The following is a 23,353-nucleotide window of genomic DNA, read 5'->3' as shown; positions in this document are numbered from 1 at the left end:
GCGGAAGGCGGGGTACACCCTGGACAAGTCGCCACCTCATCGCAGGGCCAACACAGATAGACAGACAACACTCACACTCACATTCACACACTAGGGCCAATTTAGTGTTGCCAATCAACCTATCCCCAGGTGCATGTCTTTGGAGGTGGGAGGAAGCCGGAGTACCCGGAGGGAACCCACGCATTCACGGGGAGAACATGCAAACTCCACACAGAAAGATCCCGAGCCTGGATTTGAACCCAGGACTGCAGGACTTTCGTATTGTGCGGCAGACGCAGTAACCCCTCTGCCACCGTGAAGCCTAATATATAACATACATATATATAATATCAATCAATCAATCAATGATTATTTATATAGCCCTAAATCACTGGTGTCTCAAAGGGCTGCACAAACCACAACGACATCCTCGGTAGAGCCCACATAAGGGCAAGGAAAACTCACACCCAGTGGGACGTCGGTGACAATGATGACTATGAGAAACCTTATATAATATATTAATAATATAAATATATTCCACATATAGTCATCATTGTCACCGACGTCCCACTGGGTCATCATTGTCACCGATGTCCCACTGGGTGTGAGTTTTCCTTGCCCTTATGTGGGCCTTCCGAGGATGTCGCAGTGGTTTGTGTTGTGGTTTGTGCAGCCCTTTGAGACACTGGTGATTTAGGGCTATATAAGTAAACATTGATTGATTGATATATTCTACATTAAAGTGCAGTCAAGAAGGAACATATGCATTATACAGTCTGATGGCTGTCTGTATGAAGGACCTCCTGTGTCGTTCCGTGTTGCATTTAAGGAGTCTGAGTCTTCCACTGAACGTGCTCATTCTCTCCGCAAGGTCCGAGTGTAGTGGGTGGGAGGTGTTGTCCATAATGGCTAAGAGTTTTGCTGGACTTCTCCTCTCTCACACCACCGCCAGAGAGTCTAGTTCCACTCCCACCACGTTACTGGTCTTCTCTACCAACTTGTCCAGTCTGTATGTGTCCCTCGCTCTCAGCCCGCTGCCCCAGCAAGCCACGGCGTACAAGAAGGCGCCCGCCACCACCTACTCGGAGAACATCTTCAACATCTTTGTACAGACGTTGAAGGACTTTAATGCATTTTCTTAGGGGTACTCAGCTTTTGTTTATTTTTGGTTTAAGCTTTAGTTACCTTTTTAACTTCACCCTGCCTTCCGCTGTCATCTGCATATTGTGATCACCACAAACCATCGTCGTCTCACACGACGTGTTCCCGACAACTACAAAGCAATGAGCTACCAGCTTCCACCTACTGATATTGTAATGTTGTAACATGGTTACTCTGCTGAGCTCTATACAGCACAGACAATAAACAATAGCACATTATTTGCAGATTATAATTACTGGTGTGCAAAAAAATATTTTTAACCCAAATAGGTGAAACCGTATAATCTGACATGGCACATCAGACTGTATCTCATGGTACAGTGGTTGAAAAACACGGTTTTAGGATACTCGTGGCATATAGTTATTGGTTTCAGGTTGGGTTGCCAAATCCCAGGTGAAAAAAAACAAAACAAGAGACACCTTGCAGGGCTGGTGGTCCCATTTTTTGGTTGTCTTTTTTTAATTGTGTTAATGAGCTTTATACATTCCACTTAACTTGAATGGAGGCAACTGGACTTGTTGAATGTTTCTTTGTGAATCATATGACCAAATCTACACCAGTGGTGTCAAATTTATTTTAGATCGGGAGCCACATGGAGAAAAAGTCTACTTCCAAGTGGGAAGTAAAATCACGGAACAATAACTGGAAAATAAAGACAACCTCAGATTTTTTTCTTTGTTTAAAAATAGAACTAGCACATTCTGAAAATGTACAAATCATAATGTTTTTTTTTTTATTATTTACACTCAGATGTTGCTGTTAATACTATTCTATCTTTATTTGTCAATATTTATACTTTCTGAATAAATTATGTGATAATTTTCATCAGTCAACTCATTGGTGTTAATTTTCAATCTATCAAAATAAAACAATTATATCAAAATCAAATTACAGGATGTTATTTATGTAGTTTGCTCATTTTCCTCCACTGGTGTACTAACATGTGGTTTATTTTTTTACATATGTAGCATCATCTACAAAGATACAAAGAATTGCAATTTTGACATCTAGTGGACACATTTAGAACAACAGTTTCTTTCATTAAAACATTTCGGCTCATTTTTATACTTTGCAAACTCATCCTGGATAAAACCTGGCCCGCGGGCCTTACGTTTGACACCCTTGATCTACACACATTTTTTTAGTACAGTTGCACCTCGAGTACAAGCTTAATTGGTTTTGAGACGCAACCATTAACTCAAAACACTTCCAATCAAATTATTGTATCCCATTGAAATAAATTGAAATCAATTTCATTGGTGCTTGTCCTCTTCCAAAACAGCACCATTTTAACATGTAGCTTTGTGTGGCCATAAACAAGTTTTAGTTTGGGGCCTCATTTTGATCTTTAATATTATTCATTTTTATTATTTTACTACTGAAGGGACAATATCTACACACACAGTATGTTAACATTGCATCCGGATTCACAGCACTTCACATTTTTCAAATTTTTTTATGTTACAGCCTTATTTCAAAACGGAATTAATAAATTTTTGTCCTCAAAATTCTGCAGACACATACCCCATAAAGACAACCTGAAAATGTTGTTTAAAACAAATTCTGCAAATTTATCAAAGAAAAAAACAAAACACATGTTCATCGAAATGGCTTTCAAGGATACTGGGAAGGCACCTGTTGAGACTGAGGTGCTGATTCACCGCATCCGCATCACCCTCACCAGCCGTAACGTCAAGGCATCAATTTCACCCATACTTCTTTGCCCGTTCTTTGCAACACCCCTCAAGCTTTATCAGATTGGGTGGGAAGTGTTGGTTTTCATCCAGGATGTCTCCGTACATTGCTGCATTTATCTTCCTCTCTCTATCTTGACTAGTCACTCAGTTCCTGCCGCTGAAAAACATCCCCACAGCATGATGCCGCCACCTCCATGCTTCACTGTAGGGATGGTATTGGCCTGAGTTCAATCTTTGTCTCATACTCGGGGATTAATAAAGTACTTCTGATTCTGATTAGATCAAAAAATTTTGTTTCCTAAGGTCTAAGAGTGTTTCAGGTGCATTTTGGCAAACTTTGTACTAAGAAATGACTTCTGTCAGACCAATATACCATCGAGCCTGATTGGTGGATTGCTGCAGAGATTTCTTCTGGAAGGTTCGCCTCTCTCCTGAGAGGAATGCTATAGCTCTGACAGAGTGACCATCAGGTTTTTGGGACTAGACTAAGATGATCGCAGCAATGTAGAGACATCCTGGATGAAGACCAACACTTCCCATTGAACCTGATGGTTCTTGAGAGGTGCTGCAAAGAGGAATGGGTGAAACTGTCCAAAGATAGGTGTGCCAAACTTGTGGCATCGTATTCCAAAAAACTTGAGTCTTCAATTGCTGCCAAAGATGCATTAACAAAGTACTGAGCAAAAAATGTAATTATTTATGTACATGTAATTTTTTTCGTTTTTATTATTAATAACTTTGCAAAAAATCAGTAAAAACATTTTTACATTGTCGTTGTGTGTAGAATTTTGAGGAACAAAATTAATGTGTTCCATTTTAGATAATGTGTAAAAATGTGTTCCCTGTCAGACATTCTAGATGAATGTATGAAAAACTAATCATTGACTTGTTTGGGTTGAAATTAATAAAAAACACGAAAATGTTTTTGCATGCAGCTTGTAAAGATTTTGTAATGAAAAAACTTAAATGTGTTTTACTTTTTAAAGTAGGGATAATCATACTGTATCTAGATTATGTGCATGTAAACCAGTTGTACATCCTCCCATTCATCTATCATTGTATCCTGTGCTCTACACCGGTGTCAGTCTTACCAACTTGATGATGTAGTAGATCTCAATGATCAGAAAGCCCGCAATATTTACATGTTAATGACTTTGCATCAAGGCTTCACGGTGGCAGAGGGGTTAGTGCGTTTGCCTCACAATACGAAGGTCCTGCAGTCCTGGGTTCAAATCTAGGCTCGGGATCTTCCTGTGTGGAGTTTGCATGTTCTCCCCGTGAATGCGTGGGTTCCCTCCGGGTACTCCGGCTTCCTCCCACTTCCAAAGACATGCAGCTGGGGATAGGTTGACTGGCAACACTAAATTGGCCCTAGTGTGTGAATGTGAGTGTGAATGTTGTCTGTCTATCTGTGTTGGCCCTGCGATGAGGTGGCGACTTGTCCAGGGTGTACCCCGCCTTCCGCCCGATTGTAGCTGAGATAGGCGCCAGCGCCCCCCGCAACCCCAAAAAAGGGAATAAGCGGTAGAAATGGATGGACTTTGCGTCAATAATGTTTTTCCATCAGGCGTTCCAAGGAGTGGTGTTATTAGGCCTTTTTAGGGGGTCCAAATGCTCCCTAAAATATTATTAGATTAGATAGTACTTTATTAAACCCCTTCTAAGTTATTTGGTGTTTTATTTAAAAAAAAAACAAAAAAACCCCAGAAAAACTAAATAGTGCCAAAAAAAGTGTGTGTAAAGTAGTCCGTAGTATTTTTTCCACTTAAATGTGATTAGAAATCTGTCAAATTTTTCTTTACTTCATAGTGTAGAGATTAGCCGATTCATGTAGGAATGTCATCAGTGGATAATAATAATCATAATATATCATTATTATAATTATTATTGTTGGTGCATCTACTGAGTGTTAAGCCTTCATTGTATTTAAAAAGTAGTGACTTCTGCTTCTAACTCTAAACAAGGTTCTTTGAACGCAACACTATTACGTTCTATGGCATGCAAATGCGAAACTTAAAAATTACTTTGTCCGACGCTGCCACAAATACATTTATCATATGTTTACCTTTTAGTCAATTACCTCATCCTGGTTCTCAAATGTTGGTGCTGTGTGTAAATGCATAAAAGTGAGCTTTGATGACTTTTTATAACGTCTGTGTTGAGTGAACGGTGAAGTATTCCATGCTGTTTTTTGCATTACCAGAAGTAATGTACCATTTTGCATTTTTAATAGGGGGTGTAGACATTCTTAATCAGAATCAGAAATACTTTAATAATCCCTGAGGAGAAATTAACATTTTCAGCACAATCCCATTCAAGATCAGACAAACATAACAGGGAGACAGAACAGAATCGCTTACGGGTCTGCCAACTTCCGGTGCGGTGCCCCTTACAAAAATGGTGAGAAACAGGGAGGAAGGGGTGGGTTGACAAAAAAAAAAATCAGTCTATGCCTGGGCCCTTTGAGAGGGGGTCCAGACTGAGGCCAAAGAAGAAAAAAAAAAACACAGCACACAAAAACGTTTGCAAGAGGGAAACAACAAAACATCAAAGAACAAAAGACATTAAAAGAGCAGAGCTGATGCAACTAGCCACTTCTACTACACAAAACCACAAAAGTAAAACAACTAAAACAAAAACAAAACAATGGTGTTCCACGCCATTACCTGCTGGGGTGGGGGGAGCATGGCCAGAGACAGGAGCAGACCCAACAGAGCAACCAAGCGAGTCGACTCCACCCTCAGCCGCCCACCAACTCTCGGCCAGTGTACAGTCCGCATGGATGAGCGAGCATGCGTCTAAGGAGACCGAGGTGTCCGATACCTGCTAATTCAGCCAAGACACTGTGAAGCCCGTCCGTCCCGGCGCTCGGCGCCAGCTCCGCAGCCCTGTCTCTTTGTCCACATCTCCTCCAGTCGCTCAAAATGGACTCTGGTGTGGCAGAGACTCAGCAGCTGGTCTCCATTGCCAAAAGGCTCCCGGGAGGCAGATCCAGAAGTTCACAAAAAAACACCGCAGATGTCAAATAAATGCCACCCCTTGTCACACAGTCCCAAAGGGTCCCTAACCAAAACGCAAAAAACCCAAAAAACACATGAAAACAAGAGGGAAACACAAAAGGATGACACAAGAGCACAGAGCTCCTGTCAACAGCAGCCACTACATCTTGGAAAGAAAGATGTTATTATTTATAATATGATTCAAACAACCTTTATTATTGAAATTTCACAGTTATGTTATTTGTTTATCATAATTTATTATGTTTTTAATATTTCAATGACAGGAAAAAATCTTATAACTTTACAAAAGTCCTGTACTTGGGACCCTGGTAGAATGTCCACTTTGCCCTCTTAGCCCCCACTCACCTACCTCCACGCGTCCGACTGTAGGAGTTATAAATTACACCAAATCGCCTGCGGTGTATGAAGTTAAAAAAAAGAAGAAAAAAATCAAATGTCAAAAGGGATACAAATAAAATGATCCAAAAGGAATACATGGTTAGTTATAAATATAAAAAAGTAGTTGCATAGATAATATTGTAGGATTTTGAATAATTAATGATGTTATTGCAAAGTTGGCGATTATTTACTTCAGCTGTATTTATGTTTTTGTGAGTTGTCTTTTATTTTAGTCAAAATTATGTCATTTTCAGTGTTTGTCCAGTTCCTTGATGTCTTTTACAACAAGTACTTTGGTTTCCTGTGAAGCTCTGTTTAGTATTTGATGTAGGTTTTACATTTAGATCTTCACGTGTCTTGGCTTTTACCTTCTCTTTGAGTTGTGTGCTTTCTTGCCCATGCGTTGCATTTTACAAAATTTTCATTGATATGGATGTTTGACTCTCTGCCTCTGCAAAGTCACCTTGTTTTTTTGTTGGTGAACTTTTTGATGAGGACGTGTGTGGTGTTATTCCTGGCAGACATTGACACATTTATGAAGTAAATACAGAACCACTAATACTTTCACTGATACATCCATCCATTTTCTACCGCTTATTCCCTTTTGGGGTCGCGGGGGGCGCTGGCGCCTATCTCAGCTACAATTGGACGGAAGGCGGGGTACACCCTGGACAAGTCGCCACCTCATCGCAGGGCCAACACAGATAGACAGACAACATTCACACTCACATTCACACACTAGGGCCAATTTAGTGTTGCCAATCAACCTATCCCCAGGTGCATGTCTTTGGAAGTGGGAGGAAGCCGGAGTACCCGGAGGGAACCCACGCATTCACGAGGAGAACATGCAAACTCCACACAGAAAGATCCCGAGCCTGGATTTGAACCCAGGACTGCAGGACCTTCGTATTGTGAGGCAGACGCACTAACCCCTCTGCCACCGTGAAGCCTTTCACTGATACAATACAAATTTATTATTATGATGCTTTGTTGTCTTTATTTGTCACATGGGACAATGCACATTAATATACCGTATGTATTGTAAATGTGCCAGATAATAGTCACAGGCTAATTTCCATCTCTAGTCCCTGGCAGGTTGATGGTACATCTGACAAAGTGAAATAAAAAAAAAACACATCTATCCATCCATTTTCCACCGCTTGTACCGTTTGGGGTCGCGGCGGGTGCTGGACCCTATCTCAGCTGCATTCGGGCGCAAAGCGGGTACACCTTGGACAAATCGCCACCTCATCGCAGGGCCAACACAGATAGACAGACAACATTCACACTCACATTCACACACTAGGGCCAATATAGCGTTGCTAATCAACCTATCCCCAGGTGCATGTACATGAAAATAAAAATCAGACAATCGTGAATGGTACAATAAAATACGCATATTCAGATATAACTATAAGTTAGAGACCCACATATAACAGAAGGTGGCTGCATGATCTCAGTTTAAGGCAGATTCGGAATAAAGTGACCATTCTGCGGCCCAGAGGCTATTTGCGGTGCCCAGCTCATTTTTCTTGGCATGTGGCATATTGTAGAAAAATAACCCCCTCCAAAAAGAGAACAAATTGAAAAACAGAGGAAAAATACATTGTAAGAATACATGTATAAGGTTGTTGACTGTCCCGACTAAATAAATATCATATATCAAAATAACATATTTTTAGCCTTTCTTTCAAAAATGTTGACATCAAAGTGGAAATACTAAATTCCATCCATCCGTTTTCTACCGCTTATTCCCTTCGGCTTTAACACAATCATAGACCATGAGACATGAGCTGTGAGCTGACATTTTCTATCTACAACCTGGTACATTTAATGCTGAAAGAACACTACAGCCAGTAAAAATAAGATAAGAATCCTCCACACTGTTCCAACTCTGACTATTTATCTGCATTGTTTCATTTTCCTAAGAAGAAACCCTGTAAACTAAAATATACTATATCATAGAGTATTTATTTATTTTCTAGTCAACTCCTTTTATTTATTGGCAAATCTTGTAACGGTAATTTACAGAGACACTCCTAATGTTATCTATTGCCACTTACTGTCTGTGTACTGATACTTCCATGTCTACTTTTAGTAATTATCTGATTGTTTGTAGAAAGACAACAAAATACTTGTGCTGTAAGAGGGATTGAGGGGGTTTTAACACGAGCACAAATCCCCAGATCTTTTTACTCATGCGTCCATGTTCTAGCTGCATGTCTCAACCTGTTTGTTCAAAATAGGGGCTCACATTTTGGGTAAATTTGACTTATTCCATCTCCTGTGTCCTGCTACCAGGTCTAGACGCACCCTTGCATCGGTATGCCGTCTCGGAGTGGCATCTCTCCGGGATGGATCTGCTCCAGTTGACCGCAGAGGACCTGGAGAGGCTGGGGGTCACCAAGATCGGCCACCAGGAGTTGATCCTCGAGGCCGTGGAGAAGCTCTGTTCTCTGGTGAGACGAGGAATTGGAATCACGTGTGGTTGTGTACAGTATGTAACCATGGCGATAGAGAGGGTAGCTAGGGATGTTTGACTTGAGGGGATTGCAGATGACTCGTGTTATTACCATGCGCACTAAGATAGAGTTTAAGGAACAATATGTTCTTCAATTAGGTTCAGTAGCTTGTCATTTATGGTTCTATGTTTAACTGTCACACTGTTGTCTAGGGATTCATTAGCACTTTTCGTGTTGCCTGTATGAGCTGGCTGTTTTTAGCCTTATTCCTTTTTCACTGTTCTGGACAAACAGTACTGACATGAGACCTTCGGAGGTAGCATAAGAGCCACAATAGCCTTGTTTGTAAGTGTATTCCACAATACTGTGACTCGGCTTTAAAGTTTAACACCTTAAAAAACTCCTGCCTCTTTCACACAGAATTCCCACACAATTGTTGCATCAGAGCCGCTATTGATTGAGTTTTGCTTTTCATACAGAACCAAGCGAAGCAGGCTATTGGTGTGACTTGAACATTTTCTGACATCTAACCTTACAAATCCTCTAGGAAATAAATGTAATACCCAAGCAAATAATAGCCACTTTTACACAGAGTTCTGTAAAATTGCTGCATCAGTATTTATATTTACAGCTGTGGTCAAACCTTTACATACACTTGTAAAGAACATAATGTCATGGCTGTCTTGAGTTTTCAGTAATTTCTTCAATTCCTATTTGTTTGTGATAGAGCGATTGGAGCACATTGTTGTTTGTCACAAAAAACATTCATGAAGTTTGGTTCTTTTATGAATTTATTCTGGGTCTACTGAAAATGTGACCAGATCTGCTGGATCAAAAGTATACATACAGCAGGGGCGTCACTAGACCTAATACTGTACTGGGGCACACCTGGGGCACAAATAATTAATGTGAGCGTGCAAAGCGCGCAAGCAAAAACATTTTTAGCACTTATTTATCATAAAAAATACATAAATAGTGCTTTAAACTATGGAATCATATCAGATTATGTTGTATGGATCTTTGATTAACCACCTGAAATTAACTAATGCATTTGACCTACTTGTGCAGTTTTTTACTCCAGACTTCTAAACTGCTACTGGTAAAAGCAAAAAGGAAGAGCAATGAATCTTTTTGAAATATATATTGCAGTAATCATCTGCAAATTTAACATCTACAAAAGTAAAAGAAAAAATAAAGCACCCCTACATCTCTGGGTTCTTTTATATTATTTAATTTCCATCTATGGCAATGTGGTTAATCCAATTTCAGATACACAAAACTATAGAATATACACAAAACAAAAAAAGCCACAGTAGTAGAATATCAATCAATCAATCAATGTTTACTTATATAGCCCTAAATCACTAGTGTCTCAAAGGGCTGCACAAACCACCACGACATCCTCGGTAGGCCCACATAAGGGCAAGGAAAACTCACACCCAGTGGGACATCGGTGACAATAATGACCCAGTGGGACGTCGGTGACAATGATGACTATGAGAACCTTGGAGAGGAGGAAAGCAATGGATGTCGAGCGGGTCTAACATGATACTGTGAAAGTTCAATCCACAATGGATCCAACACAGTCGCGAGAGTCCAGTCCAAAGTGGATCCAACACAGCAGCGGGAGTCCCGTTCACAGCGGAGCCAGCAGGAAACCATCCCAAGCGGAGGCGGATCAGCATCGCAGAGATGTCCCCAGCCGATACACAGGCAAGCAGTACATGGCCACCGGATCGGACCGGACCCCCTCCACAAGGGAGAGTGGGACATAGAAGAAAAAGAAAAGAAACGGCAGATCAACTGGTCTAAAAAGGGAGTCTATTTAAAGGCTAGAGTATACAAATGAGTTTTAAGGTGAGACTTAAATGCTTCTACTGAGGTGGCATCTCGAACTGTTACCGGGAGGGCATTCCAGAGTACTGGAGCCCGAACGGAAAACACTCTATAGCCCACAGACTTTTTTTGGGCTTTGGGAATCACTAACAAGCCGGAGTCCTTTGAACGCAGATTTCTTGCCGGGACATATGGTGCAATACAATCGGCAAGATAGGATGGAGCTAGACCGTGTAGTATTTTATACGTAAGTAGTAAAACCTTAAAGTCACATCTTAAGTGCACAGGAAGCCAGTGCAGGTGAGCCAGTACAGGCGTAATGTGATCAAACTTTCTTGTTCTTGTCAAAAGTCTAGCAGCCGCATTTTGTACCAACTGTAATCTTTTAATGCTAGACATGGGGAGACCCGAAAATAATACGTTACAGTAGTCGAGGCGAGACGTAACAAACGCATGGATAATGATCTCAGCGTCTTTAGTGGACAGAATGGAGCGAATTTTAGCGATATTACGGAGATGAAAGAAGGCCGTTTTAGTAACGCTTTTAATGTGTGCCTCAAAGGAGAGAGTTGGGTCGAAGATAATACCCAGATTCTTTACCGTGTCGCCTTGTTTAATTGTTTGGTTGTCAAATGTTAGAGTTGTATTATTAAATAGAGTTCGGTGTCTAGCAGGACCGATAATCAGCATTTCCGTTTTTTTGGCGTTGAGTTGCAAAAAGTTAGCGGACATCCATTGTTTAATTTCATTAAGACACGCCTCCAGCTGACTACAATCCGGCGTGTTGGTCAGCTTTAGGGGCATGTAGAGTTGGGTGTCATCAGCATAACAGTGAAAGCTAATACCGTATTTGCGTATGATGTCACCTAGCGGCAGCATGTAGATGCTGAAGAGTGCAGGGCCAAGGACCGAACCCTGGGGAACTCCACACGTTACCTTGACAAAGTCCGAGGTCACATTGTTATGGGAGATGCACTGCATCCTATCAGTAAGATAAGAGTTAAACCAAGACAGGGCTAAGTCTGACATACCAATTCGTGTTTTGATACGTTCTAATAAAATATTATGATCGACGGTATCGAAAGCAGCGCTAAGATCGAGGAGCAGCAACATAGATGACGCATCAGAATCCATCGTTAGCAATAGATCATTAATCATTTTTGCGAGGGCTGTCTCCGTGGAGTGATTTGCCCTGAAACCGGATTGAAAGGTTTCACATAGATTGTTAGACGCTAAGTGTTCATTTAACTGCTCCGCAACAATTTTTTCAAGGATTTTTGAAATAAAGGGAAGGTGAGACACCGGTCGGTAGTTTACCATGAGGTCAGGATCGAGGTTAGGTCTTTTAAGAAGAGGATGAATAACCGCTTTTTTGAATGCTAGGGGAACAGTGCCCGAGGAGAGTGATAAGTTTATAATATTTAGCACTGATGGACCTAATAATACAAAGAGCTCCTTGATCAGTTTCCCAGGAAGAGGGTCAAGTAAACATGTTGTCTGTTTTATTCCATTTACACGTTGTAACAATTCCTCTAATGTTATTTCCTCAAAACGAGAGAAACTATTTTGGAGGGCAGTATCCGCCGTATATACCATCGTATCAGTGTTAATAGAACCCCGTTGTAGCTGGGACGCATTGTCTTTAATCTCCTTTCTAATGACTTCAATTTTCTTACTAAAGAATTGCATAAAGTCATCAGCTGAGTGGGTTGAGCTACTGGAAGGGGTCCCTTGTTGGGTTAGCGATGCTACCGTACTAAACAAAAATTTAGGATCGTTTTTATTACGGTGGATGAGATTTGAGTAATATTTAGCTTTAGCTAAGGTAAGCATGCGTTTATAAGTTATTAAACCATCACTCCATGCTTGATGGTGCACCTCAAGTTTAGTCGTGCGCCATTTGCGTTCCAGCTTTCTACATAATAATTTCTGAGCTCTAGTTTCTTCTGTAAACCACGGGGTGCGCTTTTTTGGAGCCTTTTTTAACTTTAGCGGTGCTATGTTATCAATGGTTTCGCGCAGGGTTGTTAGTGAGGTTATCAATGGAGCCCACATACTTTGGGAATGGTGCCATTACCGAGGGCAGTAGGTCAGCAAGAGTTGTCGTTGTGGCTGTATTAATGTTACGGCTGCTATAGCAGTTATTATTATTATTAGTTTGACGAACATGCGTCTGAACCTCGAATTTTATAAGGTAATGATCGGACAATACTTTAGTATACGGGAGTATCGTAACTTTGGAAACGGTGATACCCCTGACAAGCACTAGGTCTATCGTATTACCGTTGCGATGCGTGGGTTAATTTATTATTTGTGTGAGACCACAGCTATCAATTACAGTCTGGAGCGCTACGCACGGTGGGTCCGATGGGGTATTCATATGGATATTAAAGTCCCCCATTATGATTATATTATCGGCGTGTGTCACTAGATCAGCAACGAACTCTGAGAATTCATTGATAAAGTCCGAATAGGGCCCTGGGGGGCGGTAGATAACAGCCAGGTGTAGAGGCAGCGGTGTGACAGACCTCATAGTAAGCACCTCAAACGATTTATATTTATTATTTATGTTAGGACTAAGGTTAAAGTTTTCGTTGTATATTAGTGCGACCCCCCCACCCCTTTTAAGCGGACGGGCAATATGCGCATGTGTAAAGTTAGGAGGACATGCCTCATTTAGCGCAAAAAAGTCGTTTGGTTTAAGCCAGGTTTCGCTGAGACCGATGACGTTAAGATTGTTGTCTCTGATAATATCATTAACTAATAACGTTTTGGGAGACAATGATCTTATGTTTAAAAAACCTATATTATAGGCAGTGGGCTGTTTCAGGGAATTTTTGATCAAATTATCCGTAGTAGCAATATTAATAATGTTGTGTTTATTATGGCCAGTGCATTTAGTATAGTTACGACCATATCTAGGAATTGATACGACAGGAATTTTCCGATTGTTTGATTGTTGCTTTGATAAACTGCACGCATCATGGTTAGCCACCTCAGTAACGGGGATTTTCCGATTGTTTGTTTGTTGCTTTGATAAACTGCACGCATCATAGTTAGCCACCTCAGTAACGGGGATTTTCCGATTGTTTGTTTGTTGCTTTGATAAACTGCACGCATCATAGTTAGCCACCTCGGTAAAACACATATCCAACTCTGAAACACTCAAAGCAGAAAAAACGTGTTCTAATTTAACTGACTCCTTACCCAGACCAGTAGTCTCTCATCTTTCATTTAAATCAGTCTTCAGGATGGAGGGAAGTGGTGTTCTGTGGGGATTAGCCTTCTGCTTTGTTTTTAGCCCCGCTCGACATCCGCGTTTCCGATCACACCGCTGGCGTCTGCTCCGTAGACGGCCCCCGCTGCTACTAGACTCCCCTGCTTCACAGGCCGCTGGATGTAGCCGCCGACGTATTCCCATGCTAGTTAGCAAGTCTAGCACGCAAGCGTCTATCAGTCCAAAACGGCCCGATATGTCCACATCCAGAAGTGTCTGGCGGTCGTACGTGATCACGGAGTGACCACGATGTGAGCCAGCCATAAAGTTTGTAGAATTGTCCGGTATTTCTGCCAAATGTTCCATCTTTAGCAGGAGCTCCGCAATGTTGCAGCCCGTACGGGCGCCGCCATCTTGGAACTGTTAGAATAAATGAACAACTGTTGTGTGTCTGTTCAGGGAATCATTTTCTGAGAAGTAAACCGTAACGTCTCGTTTTTGCAAAGTGGTCAATCACTCTGGACAGACATGGAAATATTACAGTAACTGTTATATAGTTGACCAGTGGTTCCCAACTCCTGGGTCGTGACATAAAAGTGGATTGTGTGTCATTTTCAGTGAGTCGCAGTCAGATGTGTGCATGAAAAAAAAAAAGTTTAGGGAGAAAAAAATAAAATTGTGGCAACAAAACCGACTAACAAGTTGGAGGAGGACTCAGGACAGACATGGAAATATATTTAAAAAAAATCTAAATGGGGCAACAAAACCTGATATTTTCAGCCATCTTTCTGAAAACAAATACAAAAATGTTACTATTTTTTCTGGAAATAAAACCAGATGCTTTAGCTGTAGCCATTTTTCTGGTGACAAAACAAGATTATTTTAGTCAAAGTTGCACCGATTAACAAGACAAGTCTACTGTGCTGTTTTTCTGTGAAATAAACTTGAATGATTTAAAAATTGGCTCACGACTTGATGATATGGAAAAATGTTTTTCTTCCTGAAGATAAACCATTTGAGAAGCACTCAACTCACACATGCTTACTCCAAATCATCATTGATGCAGAACCAGCAGACAATAACCAGCATTATGTTTCGTGTTCATTGGAAATTCCCCCGACAGCTCGTACAGCAAATGAATATATTTGTCTTGATACAAGGAATAAGGTTAGCTAACTTAGCATCAACTTAAGACAATGATGTTGCCTAGCTAGCTAGGACTTCACTTACATCTCTCATTCCTCGCTTCTTCTCTGCTGCGGGCGAATAACTTTCTTAAATCCATTTAGGAGTTACAGTTTGAGTCAAATCAAAATCAAAATATTGTAATTAACAAATTGTTGTTGGCTAACGTCACCTACCTCACGCAGTGATTCGTATCCCCCCCCCCCCCTCTCTCTTTCTCTCTCTCTCTCAACCGAAGTCTCATCCACACGTGAATAACTTACCATATTAAGTAGCCATGTGCTCACTGTTTCGTGGAGTGAATACAGTAGCAATCAATTACCATACTAAGTAGTATATGCGCTGTTGTCTATATTATGTAGACTTAAAACTCTGAAGCGTTTTTTTTTATTGGTGAAATTTTTACTGGGGCACTGCAGATCAACAGTGGGGCACGTGCCCCAGTGAAATATGTCTGGCGACGCCCCTGACATACAGCAATGTTAATATTCGGTTACATGTCCCTTGGCAAGTTTCACTGCAAAAGGGCGCTTTTGGGAGCCATCCACAAGCTTTTGGCAAGCTTCTGGTTGAATTTTTCACCACTCCTCTTGACAAAATTGGTGCAGTTCAGCTAATTTTTTTGGTTTTCTGACATGGCCTTTTTTCTTCAACATTGTCCTTAGTTTAAGTCAGGACTTTGAGAAGGCCATTCTAAAACCTTAATTCTAGCCAGATTTAGCCAGTCCTTTACCACTTTTGACGAGTGTTTCGGGTCATTGTCCTGTTGGAACACCCAACTGCGCCCATGACCCAACCTACGGGCTGATGATTTTAGGTTGTCCTGAAGAATTTGGAGATAATCCTCCTTTTTCGTTGTCTAATTTACTCTCTGTAAAGCATCAGTTCCATTGTCAGCAAAACAGGCCCAGAGCATAATACTACCACCACCAAGCTTGACTGTAGTAATGGTGTTCCTGGAATTAAAGGCCTCTCCTTTTCGCCTACAAACACATTGCTGGGTATTGTGGCCAAACAGCTCAATTTTTGTTTCATCTGCCATCACATGGAAAAAGATAAGACCTTCTGGAGGAAATTTCTATGGTCAGATGAAACAAAAATTGAGCTGTTTGGCCACAATGCCCAGCAATATGTTTGGAGGAGAAAAGGTGAGGCCTTTAATCGCAGGAACACCATGTAAACTTTTGATCACGACTGCATATACTTGTACTTTTCAAACAGAACCAAGTGAAGCAGGATATTGGCACAACTTGATAGTTCTGACATTTTACCTTATACATCTTAAAGAATTTGAAATTTACCACAGACAGACTAAAGCAAAGCGGGATATTGGTGTAACTCAAGAACTCCAACTACAAGTCACCTCAAAAATATTTTAGGAATAAATTTACCATTCGAAAAAACATTAGCATCTTTCATTCAAATTCCCGCAAAACTGTAGCATTAAAGTCGGTATTGATTTAGTTGTTCTTTTCATACAGTACCAATAAAATAATGATATTGGCGCAATTTAAGAACCCCAACCTCTAACCTCACAAGTCTTTTAGGCAGAAATTTACCATTCAAAAAAATAATTTGTTTCAAAAGTGTTCCCGCAAAACTGCTGCATTAGAGCTGGTATTGATTATTTGGTGCTATTTATACAGAACATAGCAAAATGGAGTATATGGCTCATCCTGAGAGCCCCTACCTATTAACTCCGAAATCTTTTTGAATGTGAAATTTAAGTCTCGAAAAAAACACCAGCCTCTTTCACACAGAATTGTTTAAAAAATGCTGCATCAAATCCGTATTGATTCTTCAGTTGTGCTTTTCATACAGAACTAAGCAAAACGGGATATTTGCACACCTTAAAACCCCCAACCTCCCACCTCACAAATCTTTGTCAGAATGTGAAATTTAACACTCAAGCAAATAATAGCCTCTTTCCCACAGAATTCCTCCAAAATATTTTTTTACTTGTTATTTTCATACATCCATCCATCCATTTTCTACCGCTTATTCCCTTTTGGGGTGGCGGGGGGCGCTGGCGCCTATCTCAGATACAATCGGGCGGAAGGCGGGGTACACCCTGGACAAGTCGCTGTTTCATACAGAACCAAGTAAAGCTGGATGTTAGTGCAATTTAAAAACTCCGACCTGCAATCTCACAAATCCTCTTCTTGGAAGTGAAATTTGACACTCAAACCGATAATAACCTCTTACACACAGAATTCCTGCATAATGTCTGCATCAGAGCTGCTATTTATTTAGTTGTGCCGTTCATACAGAAAAAAACAAAATATTTGCACAACTTAAGAGCCCTGATCCTCAACCTTACAAATATTTTTCTAGAATGTAAAATTTAACACTTGAAAAAACACCAGCCTTTTTCACATATAATTCCTACACAATTGCTGCATCAGAGCTAGTATTGATTCAGTTATGCTTTTCATACAGAACAAAGCAAAGTGGGATATTGTCGAAACCTGAGAGCCTCAACAGGCTTCTTCACAAATTTTATTTTAGAATGTAAAATTCAACACACGGAAAAACTTTAGAGCCCGGAACTCTAACCACGCAAATCTTTATGTTAATTGTGAAATTTTAACACTGGAAGAGCTTTTCAGACAAACTAAAGCAAAGCGGGATATTGGCGTAACTTAAGAGCCCGGACATATAACCCCGCAAATTTGAATTTAAAATTGTAAAAAAAAAAACAGCATCTTTCACACAAAATTTAATGGAAGCCGGTATTTATATACCTGTGCATTTCATACTGAACCAAGTGTAGCAGGATATTGGCGCAACTTGAGAGCCTCGACTTGTTGCCTCATGCCTTTACTTCTAGAAAGTAAAATGTAACATTTTAATTGCCAGATCTACGGGTCCGACCATGTTGGTACCCTTTATACAGAACAAGGTGCAAAATGCTGGCTTTGACAGACGCTGTGAAAGGAGTTATGGGAACATGCGATTTTCTGACCTCAATTTCATCTATAAAATCAGCTAAAACTAAAATTGTGAGAAGTCTCACCTAAACCTGGTGACCTCTGACTTATTTCTGTCCATTTTATGGTGTGCCAATGCTAAAGCCCATAGTGTATTTACAGTATGTACTGTATGTCAACATAAAAGCACTACATTAATCCTCAAGTGTCTTAATTACCTGAGCCTATCTACTTGTGAGATGGTTTAATAACACTTAAGTAGCAGTTTGTTTGTTAGGACAGAGCTAATTGAGCAAGACAGTAGCGTGCAAACCTGGTGCCCTGCTTGTGATCATCACACTGGGGCTCAAGCAGATTAAACCTGTTGTGGGCGTGCAGATGGAGCTGCAATACTCACTGCAGCAAGTGACCGCGCCATGAAAATAAAGTGCATCTCTCCCTATCAATTTGTTGTATAAACCTTATGGGAATCGTTCCATAAGAGTCAGACGGTTATATACGGTAGCAGACATTTACATTTTTAGTGCGTTGTGGCTTGTGATGCTCCAACACACTGGTTTCATTCATGAAAAAACGAGCATCACATGGAAAACGCTTTCAAGTGCGGTGTTACATCATCGAGTACAAACGTGTTGAGAAGGCCATGAAAAATTCATCGCCACTCGTTGATGGTGGATTAGTGCGGCTGGTTGATATGTAACAACAAAGCCTCACTAGAACAAAACTCTTGACCCCTGATGAGGGTGTCCAGAATGGAACCTGCACTTAAAGTAAAAGGCTCACATCCAATGTGAATTTAAGAGGAGCTGCTCTATTGTATTGCATTTCCTCTAATGTATTATGTCTGATACCCTAATTATCTGTTGTATAATAGTACAATGGTACCACTGGATACAAGTGCGAGTAATTGTTGGGAGCAAAAATTCGGTTTATGAGCATCCCTACCGCTAGCTGGCATGGCAAATGTCACAGTGAACGCTTAAATCAGACCAAAACATCCGGTTTTATTTGCTAGCAATAGCTTATTGACGTAACTTTATTTTTGCAACAGTGCTGAAAAAAAGTGGATGATATTCATTGGAATAAAGAAGGAAATAGCTGAGATAAACACCAGCGCCCCCCGCAGCCCCAAAGAGAATAAGCGGTAGGAAATGGATGGATGAATCATCAAAAACATGACTGCGCGTATAGCAGACTTAGTAAAGCAGCGTAAGCACTGCGAGTCTGTTACATAATGAAGCAGAATGTGTCTAACACCAGTCAAGAATGGTAAAATAGTATCCAAACAGCAGACATGTATCCATGAAAATATGGAGAAGCTGCTTATAAATGGTAAATGGGTTATACTTGTATAGCGCTTTTCTACCCCTTTTTAAGGAGCCCGAAGCGCTTTGACAGTATTTCCACATTCGCCCATTCACACACACATTCACACACTGATGGCGGGAGCTGCCATGCAAAGCGCTCACCAGGACCCATCAGGGGCAATGGTGAAGTGTCTTGCCCAAGGACAGAACGGACGTGACTCGGATTGGTAGAAGGTGGGGATTGAACCAGTAACCCTCAGACTACTGGCATAGCCACTCTACCAACTTCGCCACGCCGTCCCCCTAATATGTTTGACAGAGAAGCAGCTCAAAGGAGATACAGTAAATCCACTCCCCGAGGTAAATTATGTACATTATAATTGAATTACTTTAGTAAACTAATCTTTTTGTAGTTAAAAAAAAATAAGTTAAATGTTAAAGTTTTTGTCGGCAATGATTAATTAAATAGATTTGATTAATTTTATATACCATTTGCTGTGTTAAATAATATTTTTTCGAGGTTGTGTCACAGACTTGATACAATTTGTATTCTGAGGTACCAGAGTAATTGATAATCCTTTCAATATGTAGCTTTTTTGGGCTGAGGAAAGCCTCCAAAGTGTAACCAGAATTAGAAAGCCTACCAAAGTTACAGGGACAATTCTTCCAAAATAAGAAGTGTTTTATTGTTTCAATAACCTGTAGTTATCTTTGTCTTTCACTTTTATGACAGATTAAAAAATTAAATGTTAAAATTTTTTTTTTCTAATGCCAACAGTTTGATGAAAGATGATCTGTATAATTTTCATTTACTGTGATTGATTTAAAATCAAACATTCCAAACCAAGCAAAATCTATAATTGTCCAGTCTTATCATTTTAGGTAATGCTTTGTGCACTGAGATATGGATGGACTAATTTAAAATATGTCGCTCAATGTTTTCGTTTTGTCGCTCAATGTTACATTTTTTTCATATTACCGGTGTTTTCCGTCCATTTTTTTAATACATTTGGGTCGCCTCAAATCCTCCCTAACCTACACATTACAATGCGTTGTAATGCACCTGGTCTGCCAAAGAATAAGAAGAATAAAGAAGAGGGCTCAATGATGGCGACTCTTTCGCTCTGTTAAGCGAGTAATCACATCCTTCTCAATACTCTTTTCCAAAAAGCAACTAGAGAAAAATCTAGTGAAAATATTTTTCTGCTATCATATTGCTCTTCTCAGCCGGCACTGCGTGCTGCTGTGCACCCCTCGCCCAACTAAAAGCACTCACTGTTTGTGACATTGGGAAAAAGGCGACACAAAAAAATAAATTTTGTTCATGTTTATTTACTCACTTTTTGCAAATGCTTCATGGCCAATAATAGTCATATTCAACTATATTTTTTTAGACATTTTTGTAAACTTCTAATAACCTATTTCATTAGAACTGGGACTAACGCAGTGCTCTAAATTGTCACCCCCAGACGTACGGCATGGGCGGTGAGAACCTCAAAGGTTTGACGGAGAAGCTGCGCTCCTTTGCCCACACCCTCCAGATGGGCATCCAAGGCCGCTGGCGCCACAACAGCTACGACGGGCAGAGCACCACCAGGCTGCCCACCAAAGTTCTGCAAGTTGTGGCGGACCTCATCTCTTCTGCCAAAGGACTCTTCTGCTTACTGAACAGGTCGGTGAAATGTTATCCAACTGTTCCACACTCTGGTCCAAAGGTTGTTTTTACTCTATGCAGCCTGTTATTAAAATAGTAAGCGTGTCTTATTTAGGGTTGTCCCGATCCGATATTTGGATCGGATCGGCCGCCGATATTTGCCAGAAAATGCGTATCGGCAAGGCATGGGAAAATGCCGATCCAGATCCAGTTTTTAAAAAAAAAATCCGGTCCGTGTTTTCCAACGCACCGATTTAAAAAAATACATTCCACTCTTCCGCTGCTCCCTACGCTCCGTTCCGCATTTTCCAGCACAACTTCAACACATCCACAGGTCTGTGTTCTAACCGTTAAGACGGCCGTGTGAATTAAAAGTTACGGTAAAAATGTCAGCTATGTGGGATTATTTTACCCTCCAAAACGAAAAAGATGAAGAGGTGGAGTGCAAAACATGCCATAATAAAGTCAAGCGTGGTGGTAAAGTTGTAAGAGATTTTAGTGACTCTTGAGAGTGAGAGGCTTTTTAGCACTCATCATTGATGAACACAGGAGCAGGCTGACACCTAAGCATCTTGAAGTGCTCGTCTTTGATAGAAAGAATCTCCCCACTATGCTTGGACTTCAATTGTTTGCCCCCCTGACTGGGGCAAACAATTGAAAGGAGTGTGCAGATAGTTTATTTATTTATTTATTTTTTTAAGTTTACACTTGTTCAAGAGCAAGTATTGATGTTGAGTTATAGACATTTTCTCCCACTCAGGTTGTTTGAGTGTTTTGCTTTTTTTAAATAATGTTTACAGCATTATTTGCACTTTTTACTGTTCACTTTTTTACTGTTTAATGATGCCATTTCTGTTTGTCATGTATATTTTTTTTTATTTTGTGTTTATCCTTGAATACCAACCATTGTGTATTATTCAAACTCCCCTAATTCAGCTGGCTAGTTGTTATCAAGAGTACTTAAACCCTTTTCAACATGAATCTGACAACTAAGTAGGCTAAATAACTTTAAACTTTAATACATGCTCGGATCGGCCAGTATCGGTATCGGATCGGAAGTGCAAAAACAATATCGGTATCAAATCGGAAGTGCAAAAACCTGGATCGGGACATCCCTAGTCTTATTTAACATTGTGGTTTTGCACGTGGAAATGTTTATTTGATTTGTATATACAGTATATGCCACTTCTAAAAGTTTTATGTGGCCTCTAAAGTCTAACAAGTTGTTTTGTCAAATGTTGGTCAACTTGACCATTACAGCGAAGATAGAGCAGACATTAGCAGTGTCATTACCATAGAGTGAGGCAAGTAGCCAAGTTTTACTCACTGTTGTCGATGCACATCGCTCACGTTTAAAGGCTTACGAATGTGGTGTTGTGTTATGGATGAGGCAGGAGTTGAAAATAAAGTACATCAACAGTTTTACTCTCCACACCATGGACAACTGGAACATAAGCAACTATGGACTCAATCAGACACTGATCAGTATCAGCTGAATATTATGATAAAGTACTTGCTCTCCATTGCCGACTAAGGCCTTTCAATGTCGATGCCAATCGCCGATCCCCATCTGGCTGACACTGTATTTATTGTTAGTTTTATTGCTAATTTTGTATCTCCGTTCACTCTGGGAAGCCGCTCCTCTAAGTTAATAATAACTTCCATTATGGCAAATGAACTGCATATTTTCGTATCCTCGGTGTCATTAAAATGTATCATCACAGATTACGAAACTTAACTTGTTACACACCGAGAGTAAACCGAGAGCAGGTATGCTAATAGATAAGCTAACTGCTAAGCTAGCTTGAAACAACCCCAATAAATCTGTGCTTAGTAAAGTTTAAGTGTTGTTACAGCAAAAAAGAAACAGATGTTATTATGAAATTAACAAGTAGAACAGTAAAGAGTATAAAGAGAGTATAATGTAACTTCTGTTGGTGTGTCAGCATTATTAGTAAAAAATAGGACAAACACTGTGCTGTAACAAATATTAGACATACATATGGTTTAATTTAAAACTTCATTCAGGGAAAAGATTATGCAAGACTTGCTTTCAAAATAAAGAAGAACACATACAATAGAACAGGGGTCCTAACCGTTTTTGACCTTGGGGCCCAACTTTTGCACTACAAAGGGCCCCGGGGCCCACTCAAATATTTACTCTGAATTATTAATCTTACTCTTGATTTTAATTGTATTCAATAGTTATACCTAATCTACTTGCAGTTTAACAGGATAAACCTTGTCACATGATACAGTATGAAAGCATGTGTTAAACATAAAGATTATTATCAAGGCTTGGATCAGGCTGATTACAAAATAAGTAGTAATCAAATATACTGCAAAATAGTGGACTCATAAAAACTGATGAAAATTGCTGTGCTAAAATAAAAATATTGTAACTATTTGATGATGACAACTATATTTACTAAATAAAATGTCAGTAAGATTTTAATTGCAACAATGACCCTATGGTTAAAGGGGAACATTATCACAATTTCAAATGGTTAAAAACAATAAAAATCAG

General features: G+C 40.1%; 1 protein-coding gene across 2 annotated transcripts in view; it reads left to right on the top strand.

The window, feature by feature from the left end:
- Positions 1-23,353, top strand: part of cnksr1 (connector enhancer of kinase suppressor of Ras 1) — an 80,574-nt gene that overhangs the window by 1,378 nt on the left and 55,843 nt on the right. For both annotated transcript variants that reach the window (XM_061895969.1, XM_061895968.1), the window contains 2 exons: positions 8,537-8,694; positions 20,642-20,844. In XM_061895969.1, coding sequence (XP_061751953.1) covers positions 8,537-8,694; positions 20,642-20,844 — 361 coding nt within the window. The remainder of the gene's footprint in view (positions 1-8,536; positions 8,695-20,641; positions 20,845-23,353) is intronic.

The sequence above is a fragment of the Nerophis ophidion genome, linkage group LG03 (genome assembly GCF_033978795.1).
Source record: "Nerophis ophidion isolate RoL-2023_Sa linkage group LG03, RoL_Noph_v1.0, whole genome shotgun sequence".
Lineage (NCBI taxonomy): Eukaryota > Metazoa > Chordata > Actinopteri > Syngnathiformes > Syngnathidae > Nerophis > Nerophis ophidion.
This window is presented reverse-complemented; position numbering and strand designations above follow the sequence as displayed.